This window comes from Neltuma alba, unplaced genomic scaffold, assembly GCF_004799145.2.
Source record: "Neltuma alba isolate B1F8T4 unplaced genomic scaffold, ASM479914v2 tig00011107_pilon, whole genome shotgun sequence".
In the NCBI taxonomy this organism is placed as follows: domain Eukaryota; kingdom Viridiplantae; phylum Streptophyta; class Magnoliopsida; order Fabales; family Fabaceae; genus Neltuma; species Neltuma alba.
In genome coordinates this window covers 30,511-57,217 of record NW_021635845.1, presented here as the reverse complement: position 1 = coordinate 57,217, position 26,707 = coordinate 30,511, and the positions used below count along the sequence as shown (strand labels likewise).

The 26,707-nt window shown below is 33.4% G+C and overlaps 2 protein-coding genes across 2 annotated transcripts; one reads left to right on the top strand and one right to left on the bottom strand.

Annotated features, from left to right (window-relative positions):
• The first annotated feature begins 242 nt into the window (after positions 1–242).
• LOC114761238 (transducin beta-like protein 2) lies at positions 243–12,474 on the top strand. The gene is made up of 8 exons (XM_028950566.1): positions 243–329; positions 429–721; positions 5,908–6,047; positions 7,052–7,126; positions 8,265–8,355; positions 11,091–11,294; positions 11,427–11,471; positions 11,811–12,474. Exons 2-8 carry the CDS (start codon positions 433–435, stop codon positions 11,894–11,896), a joined length of 930 nt encoding a protein of 309 aa, XP_028806399.1. The 5' UTR covers positions 243–329; positions 429–432; the 3' UTR covers positions 11,897–12,474.
• Positions 12,475–15,520: 3,046 nt separating this feature from the next.
• Positions 15,521–19,475, bottom strand: LOC114761237 (methylsterol monooxygenase 1-1-like). The gene is made up of 4 exons (XM_028950565.1): positions 19,146–19,475; positions 17,375–17,697; positions 16,702–16,849; positions 15,521–15,580 (listed from the first exon to the last, which is right to left on the bottom strand). Exons 1-4 carry the CDS (start codon positions 19,473–19,475, stop codon positions 15,521–15,523), a joined length of 861 nt encoding a protein of 286 aa, XP_028806398.1.
• Between the last annotated feature and the right edge of the window lie 7,232 nt (positions 19,476–26,707).

Here is a 26,707-nt window from a genome sequence, read left to right as displayed (position 1 = left end):
TGGTTTCACGTGCATCTTTATTTAACGCATATAATATTGCTAATTTTTGGAGAGTAATGTAGGCTCATCCTGACTTTTTCTTGTGAGTGGGGGTTTGTTGAAATGAGCTGTTCTGTTGATGCATATTTATCATGAATGATTGAGGACTCCTCTTTCTAATATTAAATATAACTAATCTGCTCTTGTGCTTGGTTTTTCTAATATTCGCTTCTATGAGCACAATATTAAACTCTTTTCTCTTTCTTACTAATTTTTTCTGTGCGAACAGCTTGTGCTGATGGAGTTGTGAGGGTATTTAAGTTGGATGATGCGGCAAGTAAAAGTTTCAAGTATGCTTATTTCAAGGCTCTCATGCATATATATACCAAGACTACCCAATCATTATCGTGTTCATTATTCATACATTTCATTTCTTGGACATAATGCAGGTTTATGAGAATTAATTTGCCTGCAGGAGGTCATCCAACTGCAATTGCATTTTCTGATGATGCATCCTCAATTTTTGTAGCAACTCATAATCTCTCTGGTAGTTCATTATACATGTATGAAGAAGAGAAACCTAAAACTACGGAAAATAAGCCACAAGCTAAGCTTCCTCTCCCAGAAATTAAGTGGGAGCATCACAAAGTTCATGATCAAAAGGCAATATTGACTCTGTTTGGTACCACTGCAAGTTATGGCAGTGCAGATGGGAGTGCACTTGTTGTTTCTTGCTCAGAAGGTATCTACCTGACATTACATCGATCATGCAAAGTCGTACAACATTTTGTGATATTCATATAGTAATTTGCAGATTAACAAACTTTTAAACATTTCTTGAAAATAGTTAAGGAAGGGTACAATTAGAAAATAGTTACCCTAATATGATTTTGGACAGTCGTGTATGCATTGAACCCAAAGTAAGGGGTTAATTGTCTTTCTATGGTTTTTCTGTTAGTACATGCAGAGGCTGCCATTCTCTTGTGAGATTCCAATTCATGGAGGTTGTGTTTTTAGTCATGATGCTTTTGTTGAGATTGTGATAGTCTTATATGTTAAGTGTTAGTGCTGGTTTGCTAGTTTTGTTATATGGGAAGACGCCACTAAGTATTTTGTCATGAATCTGGAAAGTCTAAGTGGTAGATAGAACGAGAATAGAAATAGTAGAGGTAGGGGAATAGGGACAGAATTTCAAAAAGCTACTGTATTGAAAATTTACATTTTCTTCTATTGTGCAATGACATAAAGGTTAGTTTGATAAATTGTAAAAGCAAATTTGCACTATTATTCAATTCGTTGACACCCATGCATCTATAGCTCCTCTAATTTATAAGCTATTAGGGTTCATATCATCTAATAGACGTCCTATTTTTATTATTCCCCAACAACTTTCGGTAAGAGAAACAAATCCCTTCTAAACAACTAACTAGAGGAAGAGAGCGAGATGAGAATGGAAAACATAGTGAGTTCTAACTCATATAAATCTCTTATTTACAGTCATGACACAAGCTACCATAATAATGACTGCTAATAATTACATAATACTCTCCCTATGATACTCGAATCAATACTAATTTTCATAGTTATTTACAATATTCTTAATTAATACTCCCCTCAGGTTAGTGTTATAGGTTGAATTCCAAAGCTTGTATAGAGGTAGGAAATGTGAGATCCTTATTAAGGTGTTGTTAAGAAGTTAGAGGGAAGAGAAGAAGACGAAATATTTTGGGAAGAAGAACGAGAGAGAGAGACAGAGAGAGAACTGGAAAATGCTCTGGATTTATTCAGTAATCACATACCATCATAATGGACTGCCTGACTAGTGTATATAGACCCTATACGAACTATAGGACGTAACACATCTAACTCTAATATTGGTTAACTACCCCCTTAAGGCCTTATAGACCTAGTAAGCCTTTATTAATAAATCCTTGTGGCTCTTAGAATTAGTAACACCACAACCTAACCCAATATTTAATATTTATAATTATATAACAATTATCCCCCTCTCAACTACCCTTGCCCTCAAGGGTCTTGTATTTGAAAAGAGGGAAACTGCCGCTGCAACTGGCATAACATCACCCAACTTGCTTCTTCTTCAGGAAGTTTTTTCCACTGCACCAGTGCTCTGTAACAATTCTCCCTTTCTTTCTACCAGCCTTTTTGTTCTTTCTCTCTGGCTCACGAGTAGCTGGAGGTTTCGGCCAATCTGAAGGAGGATGTTGCTGTTTAACATTAGGATCAGGACACAATTTAAGTAGCGAAATGTGAAAAGTAGAGTGTATTTTGGAATCTAGAGGTAATTCCAACTTGTACGCCACAGGACTAACCCTTTGTATTACTCCATAAGGGCCAAAATACCTAGGAGCCAATTTTTGAGAGCTCTTAGAAGGTACTGAAATCTGTCTGTAAGGCTGAAGCTTTAGAAAGACCCATTGCCCCATGTGAAATTCTCTATCTGTTCTAGGCAAATCCGCCTTTTGTTTCATGATGTTCACAGCCTATAGATGATGTTTAGCAATAGACAAAGCCTCTTTTTTTGCTGTAAAAGATCTGTCTACTGCTTCCACAGCTGCACTTCTTGGCACATAAGGCACATATAGAGGTGGTTTTTCACCATAGAGAAGCTCATAAGGAGTTATCTTAGTAGATCTATGATAAGTGGTATTGTACCACCATTCAGCCAAGGATAACCACTTACTCCACTGCTTTGGTTTGCCCCAACACATACATCGTAAATAGGTTTCTATGCACCTATTTAAGATGGTAGGAAGAAGCTTTTGATCCACACCCAAAATTTTAAGAACTCTTGCCTAAAATTACTAACAAACAAAGGATCACAATCACTAATAATCTCAACAGGAGCACCTGCAATCTGTACACATGATCTAAAAAGTGTTGAGTGAAATTGAAGCTGAAAATGGGTGGGATAATGGAATAAAATGAGCATACTTGCTCAATCAATCTATCACTACCCAAATAGTGTCTTTGCCATTAGACCTTGGCAACTCTTCAATAAAATCCGTAGTTATACTTTCCCAAACCGTGCTAGGAATTGGAAGAGGCTGCAATAACCCTGGATACGTCGTCGTATCATACTTACACCTAGCACACATGTCACAATGTTTAATGTACTCTTTCCCTTCTTCAAACAAATTCTTCCACCAAAAAAGTGTCTTGACCCTTGATAAGTTGCATGAATTCCTGAATGGCCTCCTTGAGGAGTAGAATGAAGCCATTCTAAAATTTTATGCTTAACAGCCACACTGCTTCCCCCTACCAATCTGTCATTCTTCCTTAACAATTCCTCCTCGTAAGAAAATTTTCTAGCTGTACCCCGTTGTTGGAGGGTAGCAATGACTTCCTTTAAGGTAGTATCCTCTTCCCAATTTGCGTTAGTTTCCTGTAATAATTGATCAGAACAAGTAGACAATGTGATCTGGAAAATTTCCATCCTAGGCATTCTAGAGAGAGCATCACCAACATTATTGTTCTTTTCCTTCTTATAGTGGATCTCATGGTTGTAACCCATCAACTTAAACACCCAATACATTGGAAAAGAGGTCTTCAACTTTTGATCCAGCAAGTATTTTAAGCTCAGCTGGTCTGTTCTAATAATAAAAGGTCTTCCCTCCAAGTATTGATGCCAATGCTCCACTGCTTGCACCAGCGCTAGCAACTCCTCATATATCGAAAGATTTTGATGTCAAGGGGCTAAAGCTTTGCTGAAGAATGAAAGTGGCTGCCTTCCTTGCATTAGAACAGCACCAATCCCTCTGCCACACGCGTCTGTTTCCACCACAAAAGCCCTTGAAAAATCTGGAAGAGTAAGAATAGGCTCTGCCACTAGCGTTTCCTTTAATTTCTTGAAGGTAACTGCTGTTTCAGGTGTCCAGTTGAAGCCGTCCTTTCATAACAAATTAGTTAGGAGCCTCAGCAGTTCACCATAACCCCTGATAAACCTTCTGTAATATCCAGCCCACCCCAAAAAGGCTTAATTGCTTAACTGACTCAGGTTCAGGCCAATCCAGCACTGCCTTGATCTTTTTGGGATCCGTAGAAACCAGTCCCTCTTTGATACTGTGACCTAAATACTCTACTTGAGTTGCAGCAAAGCTACATTTATTTTCCTTAACAAAATAGTGGTTTTTCCTTAATATTTGGAGCACCTTCCTCAAATCTTGAATATGAAGATACATGCTGGCACTATAAACTAAAATATCATCAAAAAATACTAGCACAAACTTCCTTAAAAGATCTCTAAAAATGCTGTCCATTGCACCCTGACAAGTAGCACGGGCAATAGTGAGCTCAAAAGATATCACTAATTACTCATAACGGCCAGAATGAGTCCTAAAAGCTGTTTTGTAAGTGTCACTAGGCTCCATTCAGATTTGATGGTATCCGGCTCTTAAATCCAGCCTTGTAAACCATCTGGCATCCTTGAGCTCATCCAAAAACTCTTGCACTAGAGGAGTAAGATATTTATTCTTACAATTCTCTATGCACATCCTCTATGAACCATTCTTCTTTTTCACTAAAACTATTGGAGAGGCAAATGGCTAAGCACACTCTTGAATTACTCCATTTTTCATAAGCTCATTAACCTGCCTTTCTATCTCATCCTTGTGAATAGTTGGATACCTAATGCTTTGGACAAAACATAAGTTAGTTGATTCTGAGTTTCCATGGCTAGTGGTGATGGTCCTTGATAGGATCTCTTTGATAAATTGAATCAATGTTGATGTGCTTGGTCCTTTCGAGAAAGATGGTTTTAGGGCAATGCATAGAGCGAATTGATTGTCACACTTTGTAATTTGGACAAGATCTCAAATTGATGTTCTAGGAGCAATTGTTTCATCACACAAGTTCACTTGTTGCTAATGCCATGGCAATGTACTCCACTTAAGTATTATATCTTGCCATATCTGGCTTTTTTCTTTTCAAGAGGCAATATTTTCTCCTAGAAAAATGCTGTAACCAGCAGCAGATTGTTGATCGGTAGGAGATCCTGCTCAAATGTGTTGGCACATCAACAATTTAGTGGTGCGCATGATCATATGACGAGGCCTTTCTAGGGGCGTCTTTGATATATCTAATGATATGTATCACTTCGTTCCAATGATTGGTGTATTTTGTAGAAATAAGTGCATTCACTGCGATATGGGGATATTTGGTCTAGTGATTCTCAAATAATTTAACTTTCTAGCTAGCATTTATATCTTCTAGGAGGGATCCACCCAAGTCTTCCCCTATCTTGGTAGCAGCTTGAAATGGGGATCTTTTGCAGGGTGAATCTGTTGGCATTTAATATTGTTTTCTTCCAATATGTGTAGTGCATACATTTGATAGATTACCACCCTATGTTTTACTGAGCTTTCTCAATGGCCAAGAAGCAACCTACGTAAATTTTTGCTCTAAAAATTATCAAGTGTTGTATTAGTTGAGAAGTTTCTTCTTGATCATTAATATCATCCATATAGATAACTAATTAGATAGAGATTAGGATTTTGATACATGTAGAACAGGAGAGGAATTGTTGGACAGTTATTTCATGCTTCCCTCTCTGATACATCACAACCCATGTGAGGTTTAAACACTGGCATTTCTCTTTTCAACATATCTGGTTGCTCATAACAAATTGTCTCATCTTGAGTCTTTCCCATCTTTCTCCCATCCACTTCAGCCAAAGGCTTGGATAATTTTGGGTTCATCACTATATTATGTTACCCATGAGACATTATTTCTACTGAGTTATACATTAAATCACGGTACTACACCAGAGTATGCTGCATGATGCTCTCAGTTAAATGCATTATATCTTGGCCATTCATGAACTTGTCACTACTGAATTCTCATTTTGTGCTGATGTACAATGCTTGATGATATTGTTCTGCTACATCTTATTTTGTTTGGTTTCTAATCCAGGGACTGACATCATTCTTTGGCATGGGAAATCTGGGAAGAATTTAGGGCATTTGGATACAAATCAATTGAAAAACACCATGGCAGCTATATCATCTAATGGGCGTTTCATTGCAGCAGCAGCATTTACTGCAGATGTGAAAGTTAGTACTAATGGGTGAATTTAATTAGCAAGATTTGTAATGTAGTTTTTAAAATATAAATTTTAAGATGTGAATCTATAGTCACGTGTATATGTGCTGATAAGTGGTACATACTAGCTAATTGGACTGCTATTGGGCTTAACCATTCTTAAGTGGCCTGCTAACTGGGGACAACAACTCAGACAGTAGGGTTCAATAAATGGCAAGTGTAAAACTAAAAATTAAGATTTGACAATCATGGATGTGCCTAGATGGTAATTTGAAATACATGAATTTGGTTTCAGATTTTGGGGGGGGGTCTGGAAACTCCCAAGAAGCTTTTTCAAAAAGCGTTTTAAAGCAAATTGAGACAAAGCTTTTCATACATACTTATTTTGTATACCATAAAATCACTTTTAAAACTATGGTTTGGTTTCCACCCAAGCATCCGCTTTTGTTGTGATTTCTTGCTTCTTTTATATACATATATATATGTATATATATTTAGAGAGAGGAAGAGTTTAAAATCCTCTCCCCTCTGGTAGGGCACCCACACAGCCACCCCTTACTTGGCAGCATGGGGTATAGAACCCATGACCTCTTCCATGAGTGGAGGCATGGGGTGCAATTGAGCTATAAGCTCTTATTGTGACATCTTAATATTAGGGAAAAAATTTATTCACTGTTATTCACATATTCGATATTTATATATTTGCAAATTTCACTTGTGTGCATATATTGTCTGGCATATAAAGTTTAATCCTGTCACTTTCCATGCTTCATAGGTTTTGTTACTGAAATTGAGGAGTGTAATATGTCAACCTGAGGTTACTATTTTTATCACCTTTTGTTCATCATCGATGTCATATGCATTGGCACAATTGCTTAAGACTTTGTTAGAAGACTTTAAATGCATGCCCCACATTACCAGCAGATTCATCAAACGAGAAATACCTGCAGTTTTTTACTAATTCTGTTTAATCTTGGGCCTTGATTTATTCCTCTCAAGTTTTTTTATGTGGCAGGTGTGGGAGATTGTGTATGCGAAAGATGGATCTGTCAAAGAAGTTTCGAAAGCTATGCAGCTTAAGGGGCATAAGGTTTATAATTTTTGCTATAATTATTGTTTTGGGTTCTTTTCAAACTGAAACAACATAAACAATATCATCAAGTCTCTTTATTATGTCTCATTAAACCTTCATGTGCTATATAATTGCAATGCTTTATTTTATTTACATATGTTACACTTTAGGTCTTTCAAATCTTAAAGCCAATTTTCAAGAGGTGCCTTGAGTTGAATAGAAGATATTGGAACACTCTGGAAATCAGATGTTAAACATATGTTCCTCTGTTCTGTGTCTCATTCAATCAGTTCTGGAATACATATAGACTTGGCCTTAAGTCTTGATTACCAGTGAAGCTATAGTGTGACAATCAATCTGCCTTAAAGATTGCATTTAATCATGTATTCTGTGAACGCAGCAAAAGCATTGAGATCTATATTTGCATAGAATTTTATATGCTCCAAATCTTTTTGACAGTCTTTGCATATAATCTAATTCCTTGGGTGTTTCAGCAGGGCTTGCAACCGGATATTTCTGTTTCTTCAAGAAGATCTGGGGCTTATTTTCCTCAGGATACAAAAATGCCTTATTTGTTTTTAAAACTTATATTCCCGAAGTATCTTATATGCTCCAAATCTTAATACCTCAAGTACCCTTGCATGTTTGTTGATAAGCTCATCTCATTACTCAAATCACCTGTAATCATGGTATTATCTGCATATACAGTCGAACTTGCCAATATCCCACCAGAGCATGCTTCACAAATAGGGCATGCTTGACTTTTGTAGGAAGATTGGTGCAACTGAAATAAAGAAAAGAGTTTCTGCAATTAAGGGGAAAACAACGTAGATTGCATAAAAATGATTAATACAACTGTAAACAGGATAGAAGATGCTAGAAACTGCATGTTGAGAAAATTATAAAGCTTTTTTCCTAATGCTTTATTTTGTACGTTAATTATTTGAACAATATAGTTTGCCAAGTTTGATTTGAATTCTGATCTATATTTGCATGAATGCAATTGAAATTATATGATTGTATTCCTGGGCTGCTTGACATTGAATAACTTCATAATTGCTTATATTATCTACTTTCTCTGCGATGTTTGGTTCTTGCAGTTTGAACCCTGATTTGTGATTTATTTATTTATTTATTTTTTTTGGGTGTTTCTTAGAGTGCAGTAACTTGGTTGTGCTTTGCCCCAAATTCAGAGCAAATAATCACAGCGTCCAAGGATGGGACAATAAGAATATGGAATATCAATGGTATGTAGAACTTACATATTTTGGTTTAGATGGACCAATCTTTTCTCTAGTATTGCTATGTGAATCTTTATGGCACGGATACTTTAAAAAAGTTTATGTGCTCGTATTAGGTACATCGGTTAAGTATCAGATATGATATGCATCCTGTACTTAATCCATTGCCTCCTTTAGATAGCATAATCATTCGCAGCTGCTTATTCTTGCACTTCTGATTTGGTCCAAGGATAACCCAAGTTACCTTTGTTGGTTAATTTCTGCTTCAGACAACCTTTTCTGCGGTGCTTTACACTCCCACTATTGCATGTGGGTGTAGAAATGGGGATAAAGACTCAATATGGCGTAGCTTTTGTCTCTTCAATGCTGTTCTCTCTAGTACCCTTACTTCTAGATGATGGTCCCATGCTTTTTGCAGCCTTCGTGGAGCTTAATTTTAGGATCACCATTTTGAAGTTACACCGCCTTCCACTTCCCGTCTCATAGCCTTGGACTTCTTTTCCAACCAACCTCCCACACGATATCTCTCTCTTCCACCTAGGATGTGAAATCCATGAGGTGTTTTAGATTTGTTAGGATCTGGTGTCCCCTGCTTGTCTAGCTGAGGAAGAAGCGTCTGGATAAGGTCTAAGTTATATGCAATGGTAGTTAATGCGGGCTTAAGTTGCTTTAAGGTCAGTTATTTTCAGTTTCATGTCTTATTTTAACTGTTGTGAAGTTAGGAAGTAGTTATTTCTAGATCTGGCTTTGTCAGACGATATATCTTTACAGAGTATTATGTGTGAAATGAAGTATTGTCCGAATAATTTTTCTTTCCTCTTATCTAGAATTTCAAATCCTGGTTCTAGATATTATTTTCGTCTTCTCTCTTTTCTTCACTCAAATCTCTCTATTTCTGTCTTTTATTTTCCTAAACTTTGTCAAGATTCTTTGGGTGTGTTTGTCTCACGCCTAGTTTCATGATTCCCCAGCATACCCCATCCCCTTTGTACTTCCCAGTGGTTTTTGTTGAAAGATGAAGACATAAGCCCAAGCCCGCTTAAGATGGGGCCCAAATTAGTTAGATTATTATTAAGTGTTTTATTAATCATTTTTATGTTTTATTTAGATTTGAATTAATTTGATTAGATGAGATTTAATTTTTATCCTAGTTTATATTTCAAGACATTAGATTTTATCTTTTATTTTTCCTATATGTATTGGACAAATTCATCGAATAAACCTTTGAAGCTGAGCCTCAATTACTTACCCGATCATTTCTTTCAATTTTCTTCAATTTTTGATGAGGGTCAACTGGCTATCACTGTGCTCCTTTCCTATTCACTAGCGCCTCCGTCTTTGGCTGTTGATTACATGGTGATTCGATCCTTCTCTTCTCTTCACCATCTTTGTTGTTGCTTCAAGATGTGCGCCACTGCTGTCTCAGCATTGGTAAGCTTCTCTAATGTTTCTTCCTGCTTCCTCTGAACTTCCTCCACCACCCTTTTCAATCAACTCGTTCTGTTGTGGTGTTGCCATCCCCTAGAACAGTATACTCTGGTACCTTAATGATAAAACCTGCAAATGAAGTGTTGAAAGTAATGAAAATACCTCTGGAACTCCTCTGTTAACATTAGCAAAAGTCGAGGATTACAGTAGGTGGTTCACTCTCTGTGCTGAAACTCTTTAACTAAAAAGTCTATTTCTGAAAATGAAGATGAAATTGTGACTAAAAAAAGAAAACAAAAACTATGGTTTTCAAGAGATCAGAACCTCTCACAAGCACAACACTCTGTTCCCCTCCACTCAGTCCCAGCCATCATTCCTTGTGCTCTCTCCACTACTCTGCCAACGTCAGACAGTCTGTCACCCTCCTTGTTTTGACCATTCTGCCCTCCATTGCTTTGTGCGTGTAAACGTGGGCTGATTTCCCTTCTGTCTATTCCTCACCTTAGCCTTTATCTGATAAACTGTATGTAGTAGTGTAGATTGGGTCAGTTGCTTGTTTGGAACTTGAAATTTTGTGGACTCACTTTATGGGTGAGTCCTTGTCCGGTAGAGAGGGTGGCTAGATTCTGAAATTATATATGGGTGAATTCTGGAATCGTCTGAATACAGTTACCTGGATTTCAGGTTGAGTACAATTCAAGCATGATGGGGAGGGAAATGATGGGCCCAAGGCTTTTGGCCCAAATATGGGAAGATTATTAGGAGAAAGAAAAGGAAATGTGGGCTAGAGGATGAATGAGTTGGATTCTGAGGTGGAATTTGAAAGAGAGTGAGAGAGAGTGGAATTTGAGCTACTCTCTTTGTGGCTATGTGTATACTGTAAATTCTGTTCATGCATGCTTTTCTGTAAATTATGTTTGTGTGGGTGTTGCGTGTGGGTCTATCTTGCTGCCTTTTTTTCTTTCTTGAATTTCACTTTGCTAAAACCATGCGTGTAGTTGCCACGGCCAAGTGTTTCATCCATTATTTAAATTGATCTTTTTGCTTATTTTCCATGGCACATTGGATGTTTGGCAAAAGCCAATCATCTGGTTATTAAATGAGCAACTCGTAGTAATTTTGACGTGATTCAATGGCCTTGCTTCCCCCCTAATTCATTGCCTTCTTGGCCATAGCTTCTTGTTATTCGTTTGGTGAAATAGGCTTTTGTTTTTGTCTTTCCTTTTTCTTCTTCCCCCCCCCCCCCCTGGTGCGGTAGGTTGATTATTAAGTATTAGATTCTTCTCACTTATATTCTTTCTCTTTGATGGAAGTGCGCTATCATCTTGATGAGGATCCAAAGACTTTGAAGGTGTTCCCAATTCCTCTTCATGATTCAACTGGTGCGGTTTTGCCCTACGATCACCTTAGTATTTCCCCTGACGGGGGGATTTTGGCTGCTACCCATGGCACGACATTGCAATGGTTATCTGTTGAGACTGGAGTGGTTTTGGATACAGCTGAAAAAGCCCATGATAGTAAGACCAAGCATATATTCTGTTGGCAGCACATGAAAACCATGTTCTTGACCTTTTTTTTTTTTTTTTTCTCTCTCTTTTGAATGATATGTTCTTGACCTTCTAGTCATTGATTATTTTCTCCACTTGCAGGTGGCATAACGTGCATTTCATGGGCGCCTAAAACAATTCCCATGGGTAAGGCTCATCTGAGTACCTGACTCTGGTAAAAGTTTGTATTGTATTTCTGATTTTGATGCACAATTCCTGCCAAATTGTTTTGGATCATTGTTTGCTAAAACAATGTGAGAAGAGTAACACAAGTGTGTTCAAACCTGACTATGAATTTTGATTTCAAATGCATGGAAGACATGAGAACACGCCTTGTGTTTAGTTTCTAGGTATAAATCTGGTTAGTGTTATACTTGGGACATCTCTACTCATAATCAGCATGCCTTCAGTATGTTTTCTTTAATGATAAAAGTTTTATCCATGATGTGTATTTTTTACTACTAATAGTTTGGTTTCCTTCTGCAGGAAATGAACAGGTCTTGGTTTTAGCCACATCCAGTTCTGACAAGAAAGTTAAGTTATGGGCATCTCCATCGCTCCATTCTTCCTGAACTATCATTTCAGCACACAGACAAATCTCTAGCTGGAGCTTGTGTGAGTACCACCTCACTATTAATTTGCAAGAAGGATCTTTTGAGAAGTTCTCAGTTTGTGATTACTATCATTTTACAACTACATGAAGCCTGCATACTTATCCCTTAAAGTAGAATGAGAAAAAAGAAAAAAGGAGTTAAATTGATATGGATGTATTTTTGCTCAGAATCAATCGATTCTCGGTGAGTGAGAATCTGTTTAGCACGTCAATGATGCTGGTTTTGGCTGCTAATGTGAATAACTTAATGATGTGGGAATGGTAACTGTGAAAGGAGACGAGACAGGTTGGTTGCTAGAATAGGTGCTTACCAAATTTTGTGTCTGCCGAGTTAATATCTATCCTTATTAAGGTTTGAAGCATCATGGGTTATATTTGTCTGGGGGCGGGAAGACGAAGAAAGAAACATCATGCGTTATAATACTGTTTAATCGTTAGATACATTATGTTTGTTGTTTAATCTTACAAATAATCAAAGGTTTGAGGCATTATGGATTATGATACTGATTAATCTTTTGAAATAATTGTATACTTCTAGATGGTCTTGTTCTTTGGTGCTGATTTTCCTGCAAAAGCAATTATTCAGGAAAGTGATATTGCATGTTACGCTTTTACTAATTGGTTTTTTGTTAAGAAAAGAATCTAAATTTTGCAGGAGTACACAATGTTTTCAGAGTTTTCCGTCATTCTGCAAAACGCAGGTCTTAGGTTTCGACGTCATTACTGTAAGCCATTAATTTACTGGAACCTGGTGCGTCAATATGTTTGCACACATGCCTGCACGCCGTCAGCATATATTGCATGTATAGTACCGGAGTTTCATTTCTAGCTTAGATAAACTTCTAATGATTGCAATCCGATTTACTGTGACAAGTGTGAATGATATATCGTCGGTGTTAATTTTAGGGTTACGGTTTATCAAGTATTTGAAGTTTCCCCCCCCCCCCTGCCCAAAGTCTTAAAGTATTTTATAATATAATTTTGTCCTTAAAGTATTTTTTTAAGAGCAATTTTATCTTTAAAATATTTTTCCAAGAGCAATTTTAATCTTTGCTATTAACTCTGTAAAAAGTCCATTAAGTGTGTATTTAATACTCTAAGGTATCTTTTGTGTAGTATTTAACGTCCTAAAGTAATTTTTGTGCCATTTTCTATTAAAGTATTTTTTTTTGAGTTAATTTTTTTTTTAACTTGCTTTTTCATATTTTTAGTATTCATCTTCTATCTTTTTAGTATTTATTTTTAACATTTTTAATAACCATATTTTTTATTCTTCTAGTATTCATCTTAAGTATTTGCTAGATTTATTCTCTATTTTCTCAATTGTAATTTGGAATTACATTCAATACTAATATCAAGAAAGATGACTATTGGAAAATTGAAAAGTTTTTACTTCAATTTTACTTGGTGCTGAAAATGATTAAATATTAGAATTGAAAATATGGAAGATAAGTATAGAAAATATTTAAGATGATTATTGGAAATATTAAAGATAATTACTAAAAATTTAAAAGATGAGTACTAAAATTATGAAAAAAGTGTTAAAAAAAACTCAGTCATAAAATGCATAAAAAAGAAAATTACTGTGTTGAGCGTTACTTAAAAAAAAACTTTATTTAAGTATTGGATAGACTTCTGATAAAAAAAATATTGGATAAACTGTCACCTAATGGATTTTTTAGAGAGTTAACAATGAGGTTAAAATTGCTTCTAAAAAAAATTTTAGAGACAAAATTGCTGTTGAACTTGAATTGCAAAATATTTTAGAATATTAGACGCCTAATGGTAGATGAATTTGAACCCTTAATTTTATTACAAAGGTAACATCCACTTGGAGTGCTCCGCTGCTCGTTGGACCATTTAGCAATACAAAATAACTTCTACAGGTTGTTCAATGATGAAAGAGGGGGTTCGGCTAGTGAGTTAGAAGATCTGACGACTAGAGAACGTGAACAAAATTTGGCATTCTATTGTAAGTTCTGTCTTGACAAGGTCAGATAAGCTCCGAAGAAAATGAAAAATAGCAAAATTATTGGACTTAGGCAGTGTCCTATTGAAGTTTGAAAGTATCTAGGCAAAGCGGGCATGTAACATGTAGCTTCTCAAGCTGTTTAATGAGATTTTAGGATTCAAGAACATGCCAAATGACCGGAGGCATATTAGTTTCTATTTACAATAATAAAAGGAATATCTAGATTTGTGCAAGCTGCAAAGGGGTAAGCTTATGAGTCTAACTACAAAGAAGTAGCAACAAAAGGAGATAATAACCTATAACAAACTTCCCAGCCAACCGAAACCTTACTATCCATTACATTCTTGTCCCGCAAAATGCCAAGCATTCTCAGATTACTCCCTCAAACACTGACCGGATAGTTCAAAGGGTGAGCAATAACTTGCTGATTTACAATGAACAATAAAGCCTTGCGAAGATGATGTAAAACAAAAGACCTTTTGTCCCAGTTCCTTAAAAAGTGATAAAATCTCTAACCACTTCTCCTTGAAAGAACAACGAGATTTGTAGCCAAGATCTACCAGACCGATGACAATGAGCAATTTTAGACGAGTAAATACCCCAACCCCTGATCATGCAGTAACAAGGGTAATGAAGACATGGTAAAGTAACAGGCCGAAATAGTAACAAGCCGAGTAATGAAGGCATGACTTAAGTTGATAGAGTATAACCTGGAGTTAAGGCTTGGTAGATGAACTCTATGAAGAGTTAAATTGAGGTTAGAAATATCTAACTCAAGTTACATAGAACATACTTCTCTAGTTCTAAATATAAGATCCCTTTTATAGTATAAATTACACTACAAAATGTGTCTTATATTTAAGGTTAGAGGAATATATAAAGATAAGCTCTGTAACTCGAGTTGACTTTGGATTAACTTGATGTTTAAGTACTTTGCAACTGAACCAAAGTCAAATGACTCGAGTCGAAATGATATTACTTTTAGTTGGTGTGAACCCCAAAGTCTGATACCTGAGGTGAAAGGAAAAACCAACAATACAACACAGATTTCGACTTAATATGGAAGAGTTCAATGCAAATAGGCAGACACATGAACTTGACTTGAGATAAACTTGAATGGGGTTAGATGAGTTTTTTGTATTTTCATTATAATATTAACTACATCGTATCCACACCCTAATCTACGGATCTTCAATTTCTCTTCATCACTATATCTTCTTGCTCTTCATTTTCTTTACTATGACCACTAAGAGGACATGCAAACGGGGAAATTGAGGCAAAGGACCTCAAGATTCACTGTTTGATTGAGAAGTGATTGATTGCACAAATCAAAGATTAATTCCTCCTACACTCCTTCAAGTTCAACCGACCAAAAGATCACGGCCAGAAATAGAATATATATATATATATATATTATTTATCTAATAATATTATTACTTATAACTACAATAATCGAACATTCTCTACATGCATGAAAAGGCATGACAACAAAGATTCACAATACAATATGCATCATAATTCATACTATTGACCAGATCAAGCCTTGTTATATGAAACATGCCTTCTCAACAATCAATGATTCATGTAATTTGCAGATAACAGCTACTGGTTTTAGTGGTTTTGTTGATTCATAGATGCCTCCTTTTGCAGTTTCGTCTTGTATTGGTACCCCTGCATGACACATTTATATAAATATATATATATATATATATATATCAGCAATTTTTTGAAGTAGCGCAGTTAGAGAGAGAAAGAGAAGCGTTTAGATGCCTTTATAAATTGCCTACGAAAGAAATCCTCGGCAATGAAATTGGAAGTTGTGAAGTACTACCTCCGATCCTAATTATAAGAGCTAATTGACTAATTTGAAGAGATTAAAAGAATAAGTTAAGTTAGTTATTTGTAATAAATATGTGTTGTCTTTTCTAAAATATCCTTACTAATCAAGTATATTGGTTAAAACTACCATTATTAGAAGGATCACTTTAGGAAAAAATATATAAATATGAGAGACAAAGCGAATTGGGGTATTATATTTAGGACTAAAATAAAAGTCAAACGAAGTCTCATATTAAGAATCGGAGATAATATGTGATACCAACTAAATAATTTTACTTGGCAAACGAGATAAGTGAGTTTTATCATACTCCCTCTATCCCTCTATTTTTAAGTATAAGAGCTTATGGAAGAATTTGATTTGATTTTAAATATAAAATCTCAATTTACCTTTGTCTTCTAAAGTTATAATTCTTTTTTCAAAATTCTTTCTATCTATTGCACTTATTAAAAGGGTTTTCTATCAAAGGATAGTAGTTTCAATGCAAATGTTTAAAGGACTAATAATACGTTTCTTACAAATAATTTTTTAGTCTATATGAATTAATTATCCAGCTCCTATATTTAGAATTGAGGGAGCAAATACTATGAATCTAGAAAACATGTGAAACTTTTCGTGCCTAAGTACGTGGGTGTGTGTAATAGTTAGCATGTGATTTGCATGAATTGATTTTTTGTCTATGATTTGTTAAAAAGAAAATACTTATCTTAAGTTCTTTACATCCATTACGTCAAGTTCTTCAACCACACTGGTTATATGTGTCATGTTTTTTAAAAATATTATCATTTAATTATAAACTTAAATAAAAAAAATTGAACACATCGCTACATGTAATTAGAAAACTTAACATTATAGATACAATAAACTTGATATAAGCATTATACTTTGTCAAAATATATAATGAATAAGTTGATAAGTAATTAAAGAAGTGATATGTAAAATGAAATACTCGTACCTTGTGGGAGCCATAAATCAGATCACAATAGGTGAATACGGAGGCAAAGTTGCACTGACAACTTTCACCAACGAAGTGATGGTAGTCATGGTAAGCAGCGCCTCCATAAAATGGTACGTATTTTGTGGGACTCCATGGGAAGTCATAACTGCATGTCACCCCAAAATATATAAAGCATTCAACAACAACAAAATGATATAGAAAATTTGCATTTTGAAACGATAAATTAAAAATATTAATGATATATGAATATAATTTCGAAATATATAACCTTCATAGTTCAAAATATTTCGGGATCATGTGGCCAGAAAACATATTGTAGTTTTTTCTTCTTTTCTTTTTTTGGGTTAAACAAACAAAGTGTCATGACAATTTTTGTAAATACTATCTGCCATTTGGTAATAATTTGCTGCAATATACCAACTAGTATTGGTCTTAAGAACAATGGAAAGAAACTTTATAATGATTTTTCATGGGGCAGTAAATACAAATTTTTATTTTTATTCTTTTAAAACAAGGGAACAGGATTCATTGTCATTTCCTCCAACTTATTATTTACTTATTATGGGACTTTTTAATAATTACATTCTTTTTTTAATCACAAAGTAATTTTACCTAAAAACAAATAAGTTCAGTTAACGTGGTAATATACTATAAAATGGGAAATAATTACCCGCTGTGAGTCTCAATGGCTTCCAGTTGTCGCAAAACGAACCAGAACCAATACGTAGTAATATGACAGGGAACCAAAGATGGGCCGAGAAAGGAGGGAAAGCCCAAAATCAAAATCTCGGCCCAATGGGCATATGGGGCTGCAAGCCCAATTGGCGCTTTGTATTCATGGTGGACCTTGTGGATCTTCTGGTAGGCCCATCGACTATGGAGGATCCGATGGATCCAGTAATTTGCGAAATCTTCTATGATAAAATAAACCGATAATTGCAAGAATAATTCCTGTCCAGAGGGCAATAAGAGGTCCGTCCGTATTCCCAGCAGCTAAAGAAAAATCAAACATCAGTTTTCGTACAATAAGTGCTTGCAGCAGTTTTAGTACAATAATGACTGGATTGGATTGGACGTTAACGCTAATAAATTGGAAGCACTTGGTTTTTATGCGTGGAATAATTTTATCGACTTTTCCTGTTGAAAATTATTCTTTTAATCCTATTTATAAGATAAAAAGACGAGGCTTCTTTTGGTTTTATTTATAGGATATTAAGAAATTTTTTTATATAGATGTACAATTTTACCTTTTATTTATTATTGTATTGACTTTTTTTATATGAAGAATAATATATATTAAATAGAGACAAAGTTAAAAAGTTATTGAATTTTAAATGAAAATTAATACAATTTAAAGTTTTTCTTAATATGTATAAAACATGTTTAAAATGGCTTATAAATAAAATAAGAGAAATAATTTATAGTATTCATTAATGAACTAGAAATAAAGGAATTTTTAGAAATTTGTGCTATCAAAGTTGGAAATTAAATCAAATTAGAATTATAAAATTTATCCCATCCTAAGAAATATACATCATTCGTGCCGCACCCATGTCCTCTCATTATCTCACTCTCTTTTATATTCTACCCTAGAATCTCGTTTTTACTATTAAATTAAAAAAAATTGAATGGTTCTCATTAAAATTTTTAAAAAAATTATTATTAAAATATTTTATAAAAATAAAAATGTATAAACTGAAACTGTTAAAATCTAAACAATTTACAACTGTAGTGTAGAAAAATTTGAAAGATTATAATTTATAAAATATTCAATAATAATTTTTCAAAATGCTAAATTTAAGTAATTTACTTTTGGATTTTAATTATGGAGATTCAGATAGGAAAAGGAGAAAGTTGCTATGAAGCCATAAGTAAATAGCATAATTACTAAAAAATTTTATAACAGTACAGCTTACAAAGACAAGTTTTAAAGTAATAAATAATTGACTTATCATTAGGACTTATTAAGTGTTTTTTTTTTTTTTGAGATTTCGTTACAATTCTCCCTGAAAAAAAGAGTAAGTGGGATAGTTAGAGGATCCGGTATGTTTTACCCGCTCCACAGCAACTTCATCCTCATTGCTTTTCGAGTTGGTTAGAAACAATCCCTTTTTCGCCAAATTATTGCCAATATAATCAGTACAAAAAAAAAACTCATTTTTGGCAATTTTGGATTTAACTTGTGATATCCTTTGGTCTTCAGCTAGATCAGGCCAAGAAGTAGAGGAGATGTTGATCTAGATCATATATATCTTCTTCAATTAATTTAACTGGTTCGAATTTTCTTAACACAAACTTTTCAAACATGCAATTAGAAAACCTTTTCTACTTCGCATTTTGATTCTCCTAAAAGCCTCCATGATAAGGCCAAAAAAGAAATGTAAAAATTCAAACTGCCAACGGCAAGGAGAAGAAAAAGAAATAAATAAACATCGTCTCACCTTGATGGTGGGGAAAGAAACGATCTGAAGAGGACCAACGGCGAGGATGAAAGTGTGCATGACATTCTTGTAACACCGAAACATTTCCCAGAAAGTATGGCTCACCTTATGCTGAACCTTGTAGTTCTGAATCCTCTTGCTGTTGCAGAGGCCAATGAAGACATAAGGAAGAGAAGCCACAGAGTAAAAGAAGCACAGAAACACAATGTTATGGCAGTGAAGAAGGAAATCCGATTTGTTGGCTGAGTATTTAAACCACAGCCTCTGTGCAAAACTCAGCCCTCTCCCTATCGCTTCCTCTGCTTCTTCAAGCGTCTCGTATGGCAACATCTTGTGGACGGACGCACGCACGCTTAATTATTTTCCTTCCTAATACAAGGAAGGAGCCCAAATATATATATATAGATATATACATACATACACGCACATATTGAAAAGCTATAATATTAAACTTATTTTTGGGACCAAAGTTTTTACTCCCGTTAATTATACTATCTCCGATCTTAATTATAAGATCTTATTTAAATATTATAAATGAGGTTTTATAAATAAAATTGAGAGTAGTATTTGTTTTCTGCTGAGTGTGCATTATCGTGTCAAGGTATGGGCTTTGGAGCTAGCCGATGCCGATTGAGACTGATTACCGTTTTGTACGTATTCATATCGGCCACTGGATTCTGCCACAGCATACGTACGAATATAATGAAAACCAGCTTTAAAATTTAAAACACGTTGGTTTCATTTCTCCCTAGGCATCTATACTCACTACCATCTGCGTTACATTTCATGAATTAAGTATGTATATTAAAATTTTATATTTTAATCCTCAGATTACTATTTATTTAATAATTTCAAATTTTTAGTACAACTTCAAATCATTAATATTAATTGTTATACCATTTCGGGTAGTATGTTTTTCTAAAGTTTTAGTTATCAAACTCTATCAAAATTAAATCCAAATCAAGCACTAATCACAACAATTAAATCCTTAAGAGATTTCTTGACAATTTCTTTAAACTACAAAAAGAACAAAGCCATTATATACATAAAGCACATACTTTGTGTATACCAATATATACGGCAAAGTAGCAAGAACATTTAATTTTAATGTTAACTTGTATTGATTGTTTGTTATGTGTCCTATGCCATAATGTGATTGAGCTATTGATGATAATAATGATATGTGCTAAACTCTTTGCATTTGATATCTTGGCAATATACTGAATGAGTTTTCTTTATGGTATGAATATATGCTCCCTTCATATAGCATGATAGTTAATGTATGTTGTGTAATAGCCTTGCATTGTTGGCATTATTATTATTGTTCCTCACTATTGAGATTTACCTAAATCTCATCCTCCCTTAGTCAATCATAATATAAAGATCAATCAGCAAGAAGATTGACGAGGAGAATTGAAAGAATGTACATGTACACGTTATTATATTATGTAATAACTCTTTGTATAAGATGATTGTATGCACATGCCTATTAATAATATGTAATGATGAATGATGACGTTGGCATGTTAAATTGAGTATGTCAAATGCATGGGAATGATTTATAAATAATGGAATGATCATATGCAAAATAAAGAATGTTATAGCATGTTAATGCAAGTAAAGAGATAAATATTTTCTTCATGAGCAACGAAATTGAGACAAAGCAAAAGTAAGACAAATGAACGATTCTACCCATGAAATTTTATGAGTAAATAGTATACACCCCAAGTTTTAAAATGAGAAGTAGATTATTTAAGATGAATATGTGCATTAGAAGTTATGATTGCTTAAAATTAGAGCAGAAAAACCATAAAGTACAGTTTTGATCATATAAACAGTACTATTTCACGCATTTTTTTGTATTAAAAGAGTAAGTAAATGACCAGATGAGTATTTTTTTTTCTTATAGAAAATTGAAATGGCTTTAAATGGAGGCTTGAATCACCTCAATATAATTTTTCTATAATTAGTTATAAATTTTTAAAGTTGGACCAAAAATCTGAAATTAGCAAATGAATAGTAATCCGGGAATTAAAATGCAAAATTTTAATATACTGGTTTAATTTTATAAACTTCAAATAACTAAGTTATTTATAATAAAAAATAAGTTAAAATTAGTTAAAAGTAATAAATAGGTCAAAATATATTTTTATTTTTAAATATGTCATTATAATAAATGAGAAAAAAGATAAAAGAAAATGTTTGAAGAAATAAAATGAAAGAATGTGTGAAAAAAGAAGGAGAATAAATAATTAAAAGTAAATTTGAGAAGAAAAAAACGCATTATGTGTTAAGACAAACCTATATTGAAGCTTATAAAATAGATCACATCTCTTTCTAAATTTAAAGCTTATAAATAGGATCAGAAAGAGTAGTTATGGCGAGATATGTATCATTCATATATGACTGAGGGATTATCTCTTTAGATTTTAAACCCGTGTGAAACAACTTATAAACAGCTTTTCAATCATGATTTACGATGTATAAAATAAATATGTAAGAGAAGTTTTATCTTAATTTATGTAAAACATGTTTATAAGTTATTTCAAACGTGATGACAAACAACATTTCATATACATTAAAATATTTTTTAAGACAACCCCAAAAAAAAAAACAGAGCCATTATGGTTAGATTTAGACTGTTGAGATTTCGGGGCTCCTCAATCATTATCACCGCTGATGAGCACATAAATAACTTGCCATTTCTTGTCGGGGCCCATTTGGCTTCTTTGACAGGGATGAAATGATACTTTATTTTCAAGTAACAATAATTTTGTAATTATTTATTTATTTATTTTATTCGAGGGCTAAGGAGATATTTCATGTTTGGTAAAAATCACTTTTTCATTTTATTCTTCACCCCCCCATACAATTTAATAGCGTGTGACATAATTAATTTTTTTATATCAGGGAGTGTAATATAATTAATTAGAGTAGGCAACCAGTTTTGTATAAATGCAATAAAATGGGGTTCTAAGGGAGGAAGATGGAAAAAGAATCCCTACCTAGCTATCTATATTGTTGAATTTACCAAATAATTGATGCTTTTTGTAGAGGAGGAGCAAGGAAATCAGCCAAGAGAGGAGTGAATTGAATGATAATAAAATTTTAAACAGAGATTAACTTAAATCACAAAGATAAATTTAGAGATTGAGAAATAAAAGAAATTAATATACAATATTTATAGAGGTTCGATCCAAACAGACCTACGTCTGGTCCTCGGACATCTCCTAAAAGTTTCACTTTATTTTTAAGATTCAGTGAGCTCTTATGCCTTGGTACAATTTCTCAAGTTTTATAGTAGTACTTTGAGAACCGATGCTTACAAATTCAAGTTTAACAGTACTTAAGAAACACTCCCATCTACTTCTTGTAAGGTAATAACTTTATCTCAACAATCGATGTTTATACACATAATTTCTCTCTCAAAAGAGTAAGTAAATGAGCATGAAAGATCATAGAATGTTCTTAACAAAATAATCAATTCAGGAAAATGTTGGCATACTTAATTTTTTCAAGTCTTTATTTCTGCATTGAATGTTCTTTTCTATTTGCAGACTGATCAAATAATTACTCGTTAGAAACTCTTCTTGTTCGTTGGAGAAATGATACGAGAAAAGCTTCAAACTTATGTTTACATTTAGATGCTTCTGACATTAAAATATGTTGGTTCCATTTTTTTAACCAGTTTTCATGTTTACGGTGCTTCGTTATTGCGGTGAGATATGCACAGTCCAAATACAGCGGTCAAAAGATTATCTCTTTAAGTTTTGTACACATTAAAATATATTGTTTAGAAAAATAAAATTAAAAAAAATAAATTTAAACTATTTAGATTAGATTTATAGGATTCAAATTTTGGTGCTCATTGGCCCTTAATCAACTTTGAAATGACTTCCCATTTCTAGTTAGGGCCCATTTGATTTCTTTGACAGAGATTAAATGAAATTTTATCTTTCTTTTTTTTTGGGTTACATGGGGCGGGATCGAACCCGTATACACACATCACACACACACCCATACCACTAGGCCAATCGGCCCGGGGTAATGAAATTTTATCTTTATTGCTCCGAAATTTTATCTTTACGGAGCAATAATTTTGTAATTATTTATGTTTATTCAGGGGCTAAGGAGACATTTCATGTTTATAAAATCACTTCCTTTATTTTATTCTTTCTCTCCATTATATTTCATTCCATCTGATAGCGTGTAAAATGATTAGTCTACGTGATCAGTTTTGTAAATAAACAAGTTAATATATTACTCACATTTTGACGTTATAAAGCCATGTTCTGCATATGAATGCATTAAAATGGGTTTTAAGAAAGGAAGATGGAAAAAGAATTATTTGTTACCTATACATATTAGTTAAGTTACCACAGAATCGATGCTTCTTGTTTAGGTGATAGTTGATTTATAAATATAGACTTCTGTATTATTATTTCTAGTTCTTGATATCAAAGTTAGTTAATAATTAAATTTGTTTCTAAATATAAGATTTTCATTAACTTTATATTCCATATTTATAATTTATTTTCCAAAACATCCTTATTATTACACATTGTATAAGGATTTCTATCCGAGAATAATCATGGCTAAAATTGATATTTTAGAGAAATCAACTTATATTTGTTATAAATAACTAATTTAACTAATTCTCACGCTTTATCCAAAGTAGTTAAATTATTAATCAATGCTGCTAATTTTATGAAAACATAGGAAAGTTCAAAATGTATATATTGGTAATAATATATATTTATATGTATTCGGCTTCTTCTAGTACTTTTCTATTTATCCACGCTTCGGCTTGTCACTTGTACTCCAAAAAATTAAAAGTGTAATCATATCCCTGCGGAGCCGTATGGAGATTCTTGTCATGGCATGATCCATAATTCCATGCAGACATTGCCGACCGATGACGCAGCCTGCAATGAACATGTGGAGGAGCCAAATTTTAGTTCGCGTCTTATTCGCATTATTTATTAGACAATTCTAACCTTTTGAATCAGCATTAGTCACTTCTAACTTATTCTACTGAAAGTAAAAAACATTTACTAACTCTATCTTACTATTAAATTTTACTCTTATTTATCATATACATTTTTTAAGAAATTTTACACAATAATAAGTGAAAGATAAAATAAAATATTTATGTTAAAAATTAAATTATGTATTAACTTCTATAACAAAAAAGAGAATATTTTCTTTCTATCTTATATAATGATATAAAAATTTTAGAATTTTTCAAAAGCATTCAAGGAAAAGGTCATACTTAAAAATATTTTAATTCTAAAAACTAAAAGAACATATTGATTTTGATATGCCCGCAATTTGCCGCCAGAGTGAAAAACCAAAGATCGATGAAAGAAGCATTCGAGTGAAGCTGGCGAGTGCTTCAACGTCCCTCCGTCCCAGCGCCGACTGAGACTAATTATTGTTTTTGTCCTGGGCTTGTGGATGCATTCTTGAGAACAGTCTGTATATACCCCCTAGAGAGTGAAAATTGCATAAAATATTCCTAAAAATTCGATTCTCACCTCACTCATCTATGATTCCATCCGGCCTTCATGAAAAATTTTCCTTTGCTCCTATTAGTAATTTCACTACCATACAGTAAAGAGAAAATCCATTTAAAGTCACTAGAAATTGGATAATCCCAAATTAGGTAGATATTTCAAAAATGGTTTTGATTAAGTAATAATAATAAAGGTTTATTAAATGGTGCCGTTTCAGTGAGAAAACTGACGACGACTTGTGAATTGTTGAATTGAGCTTCTTATTTCAATTACAAGACCAGCTTATAAATTAATAAGTTCAATTTAACAATTTAGAATTTCCCATTAGCTATTTACAAGAAAACATTTACAATTCTTTAACAGATTTTTGTTGCTATTCAATCACAAGATATACTTTATAAATTAGTAAGTACAATTAACAACGTACAAGTTCTTGTTAGTTAATTATAACAAAACTTTTGCAATCAAGTTATTGCTACTGGAGGTTCGGCCACCATCATCAAAACTCCAGCTACCAGTTGAGTGGTGTTCAATAGCAAGCAGAGGTCTCAATAAAGGACCCACATCTTACCAAACATCGCCTAAAATCCCCGCATCGCCACCAGCGGTTCACTTTAAACTCATTTATAGGAGAAAATCCACTCAGTCATCATTACTACTTCAGTGAAAGATCTCAGTTTTCCTTTTAAACGTGTTTTAACTTGGGGAAAGTGTAAACATCACCATACAATGTATTTATAATTATATTTTTAAGAAATAATATTTATATTTTACACAAATTATTCTTTGGTTCCTCAAACTTATTTTTCTGAATCCGCCACTAATTTTAGGATGGGGTATACACGTCATTTAGTAAATTTGACTCCATATCTTTCCTTTTTTTGAAAAGAAAAAAAATCACTTAGCATTCATCCCGTACATTTTCAGCTCAAAAATTATGTTTTTGGAAAAATTAAGAAAAAAAATACCACTTAAATTTCAAAATCCCAAATAAATCTTGTTTCTTACACTTTAATAATAACTGACTCCACTTGAAAAGCAAATGATAACCTATTTTTGTAAGAATTTCAAATTTAATATTTTAAAATTTAAGTTTTTTTTTTTTTGAAATTTTTCTATGTCTTTCATGTCGTCCTCTCATTTCTCAATAAAGGCCAAACATCACCTAAACTCATTTTAGCTTCATTTGTAGGAGAAAAACCACCCAAATCAGTTTTAGTTACTTTACCAAAAGACATGAGTTTTCCTTTTAAACATGTTTTAACTTGGAGAACATATAAACATCACTGTGAACACTCAATTTTGTCTGGACCCTATAAAAAAATATTAAATGTAAATGAAATTAAAGAAAAAAGAAAAAAAAAAAAAATAAAAATATTGATATCCTCCTTGATTCTTTCTTGGAGGATAAGTTTAAGAAGTCTACCATGTGACAAATCAAAAAGGAGAATTAAATAAGAATATCCATCTTACAATAGATGGTAATAAAATAAAATATAAGAATTAAAAGTCAATTTGGGAAATGTGAGGTGGACACATTAAGGAGGAAAATAAGAAAAATCAGAAAATAAAAATAAAAATTTCTCATTTAAAATGATTGAGTCCTCAATTTAGAAATATCTTTTGGCGTCATAATTGTGAAAATTTTAAAAAACGAAAACTAAAATGAAAAACACAATTTAATGATGATTCGGTGCTTAAATAAAAAGTTACTTTATGAGTCATAACTAAGGAAAATAAAGAAAATTGGAAAACCCTAGTTGAAGCCTATAAATAGGAGATTAAAGGTTAGAGGAAGGCAGTTAGAATTTCTCAGTGAAGAAAGGAGGCAAGGTAGAGAAATCTTCTATCATCTTATTTCATTGCAATAACTTGTTTTGGGAAAAAAGAGAGAAGGCCTAACTAAAGAAAAATCTTTTTTTCCATCTTCTTCTTCCTTCTATTCAAGGAAAGCCTATACTCTTGTGATTGATATCACAATTACAAGTTGGAGCAGTAATGGCTAGAGGATTGGATCTAACATGATTTTAGTTAATCTTCACTACT

Bases quoted from the DNA above. Each gene is read 5' to 3' on its own strand.
- LOC114761238 (XM_028950566.1), top strand. From the start codon at position 433: ATGAGAATTAATTTGCCTGCAGGAGGTCATCCAACTGCAATTGCATTT. The intron at 7,127-8,264 runs GTTTATAATTTT...GGTGTTTCTTAG, and splicing joins TGCAGCTTAAGGGGCATAAG to AGTGCAGTAACTTGGTTGTG. The intron at 11,472-11,810 runs GTAAGGCTCATC...TTCCTTCTGCAG, and splicing joins GCCTAAAACAATTCCCATGG to GAAATGAACAGGTCTTGGTT.
- LOC114761237 (XM_028950565.1), bottom strand. From the start codon at position 19,475: ATGTTGCCATACGAGACGCTTGAAGAAGCAGAGGAAGCGATAGGGAGA. The intron at 16,850-17,374 runs GTAATTATTTCC...GGTGACATGCAG, and splicing joins GCCATTGAGACTCACAGCGG to TTATGACTTCCCATGGAGTC. The intron at 15,581-16,701 runs GTACGAGTATTT...TGTGTCATGCAG, and splicing joins TGATTTATGGCTCCCACAAG to GGGTACCAATACAAGACGAA.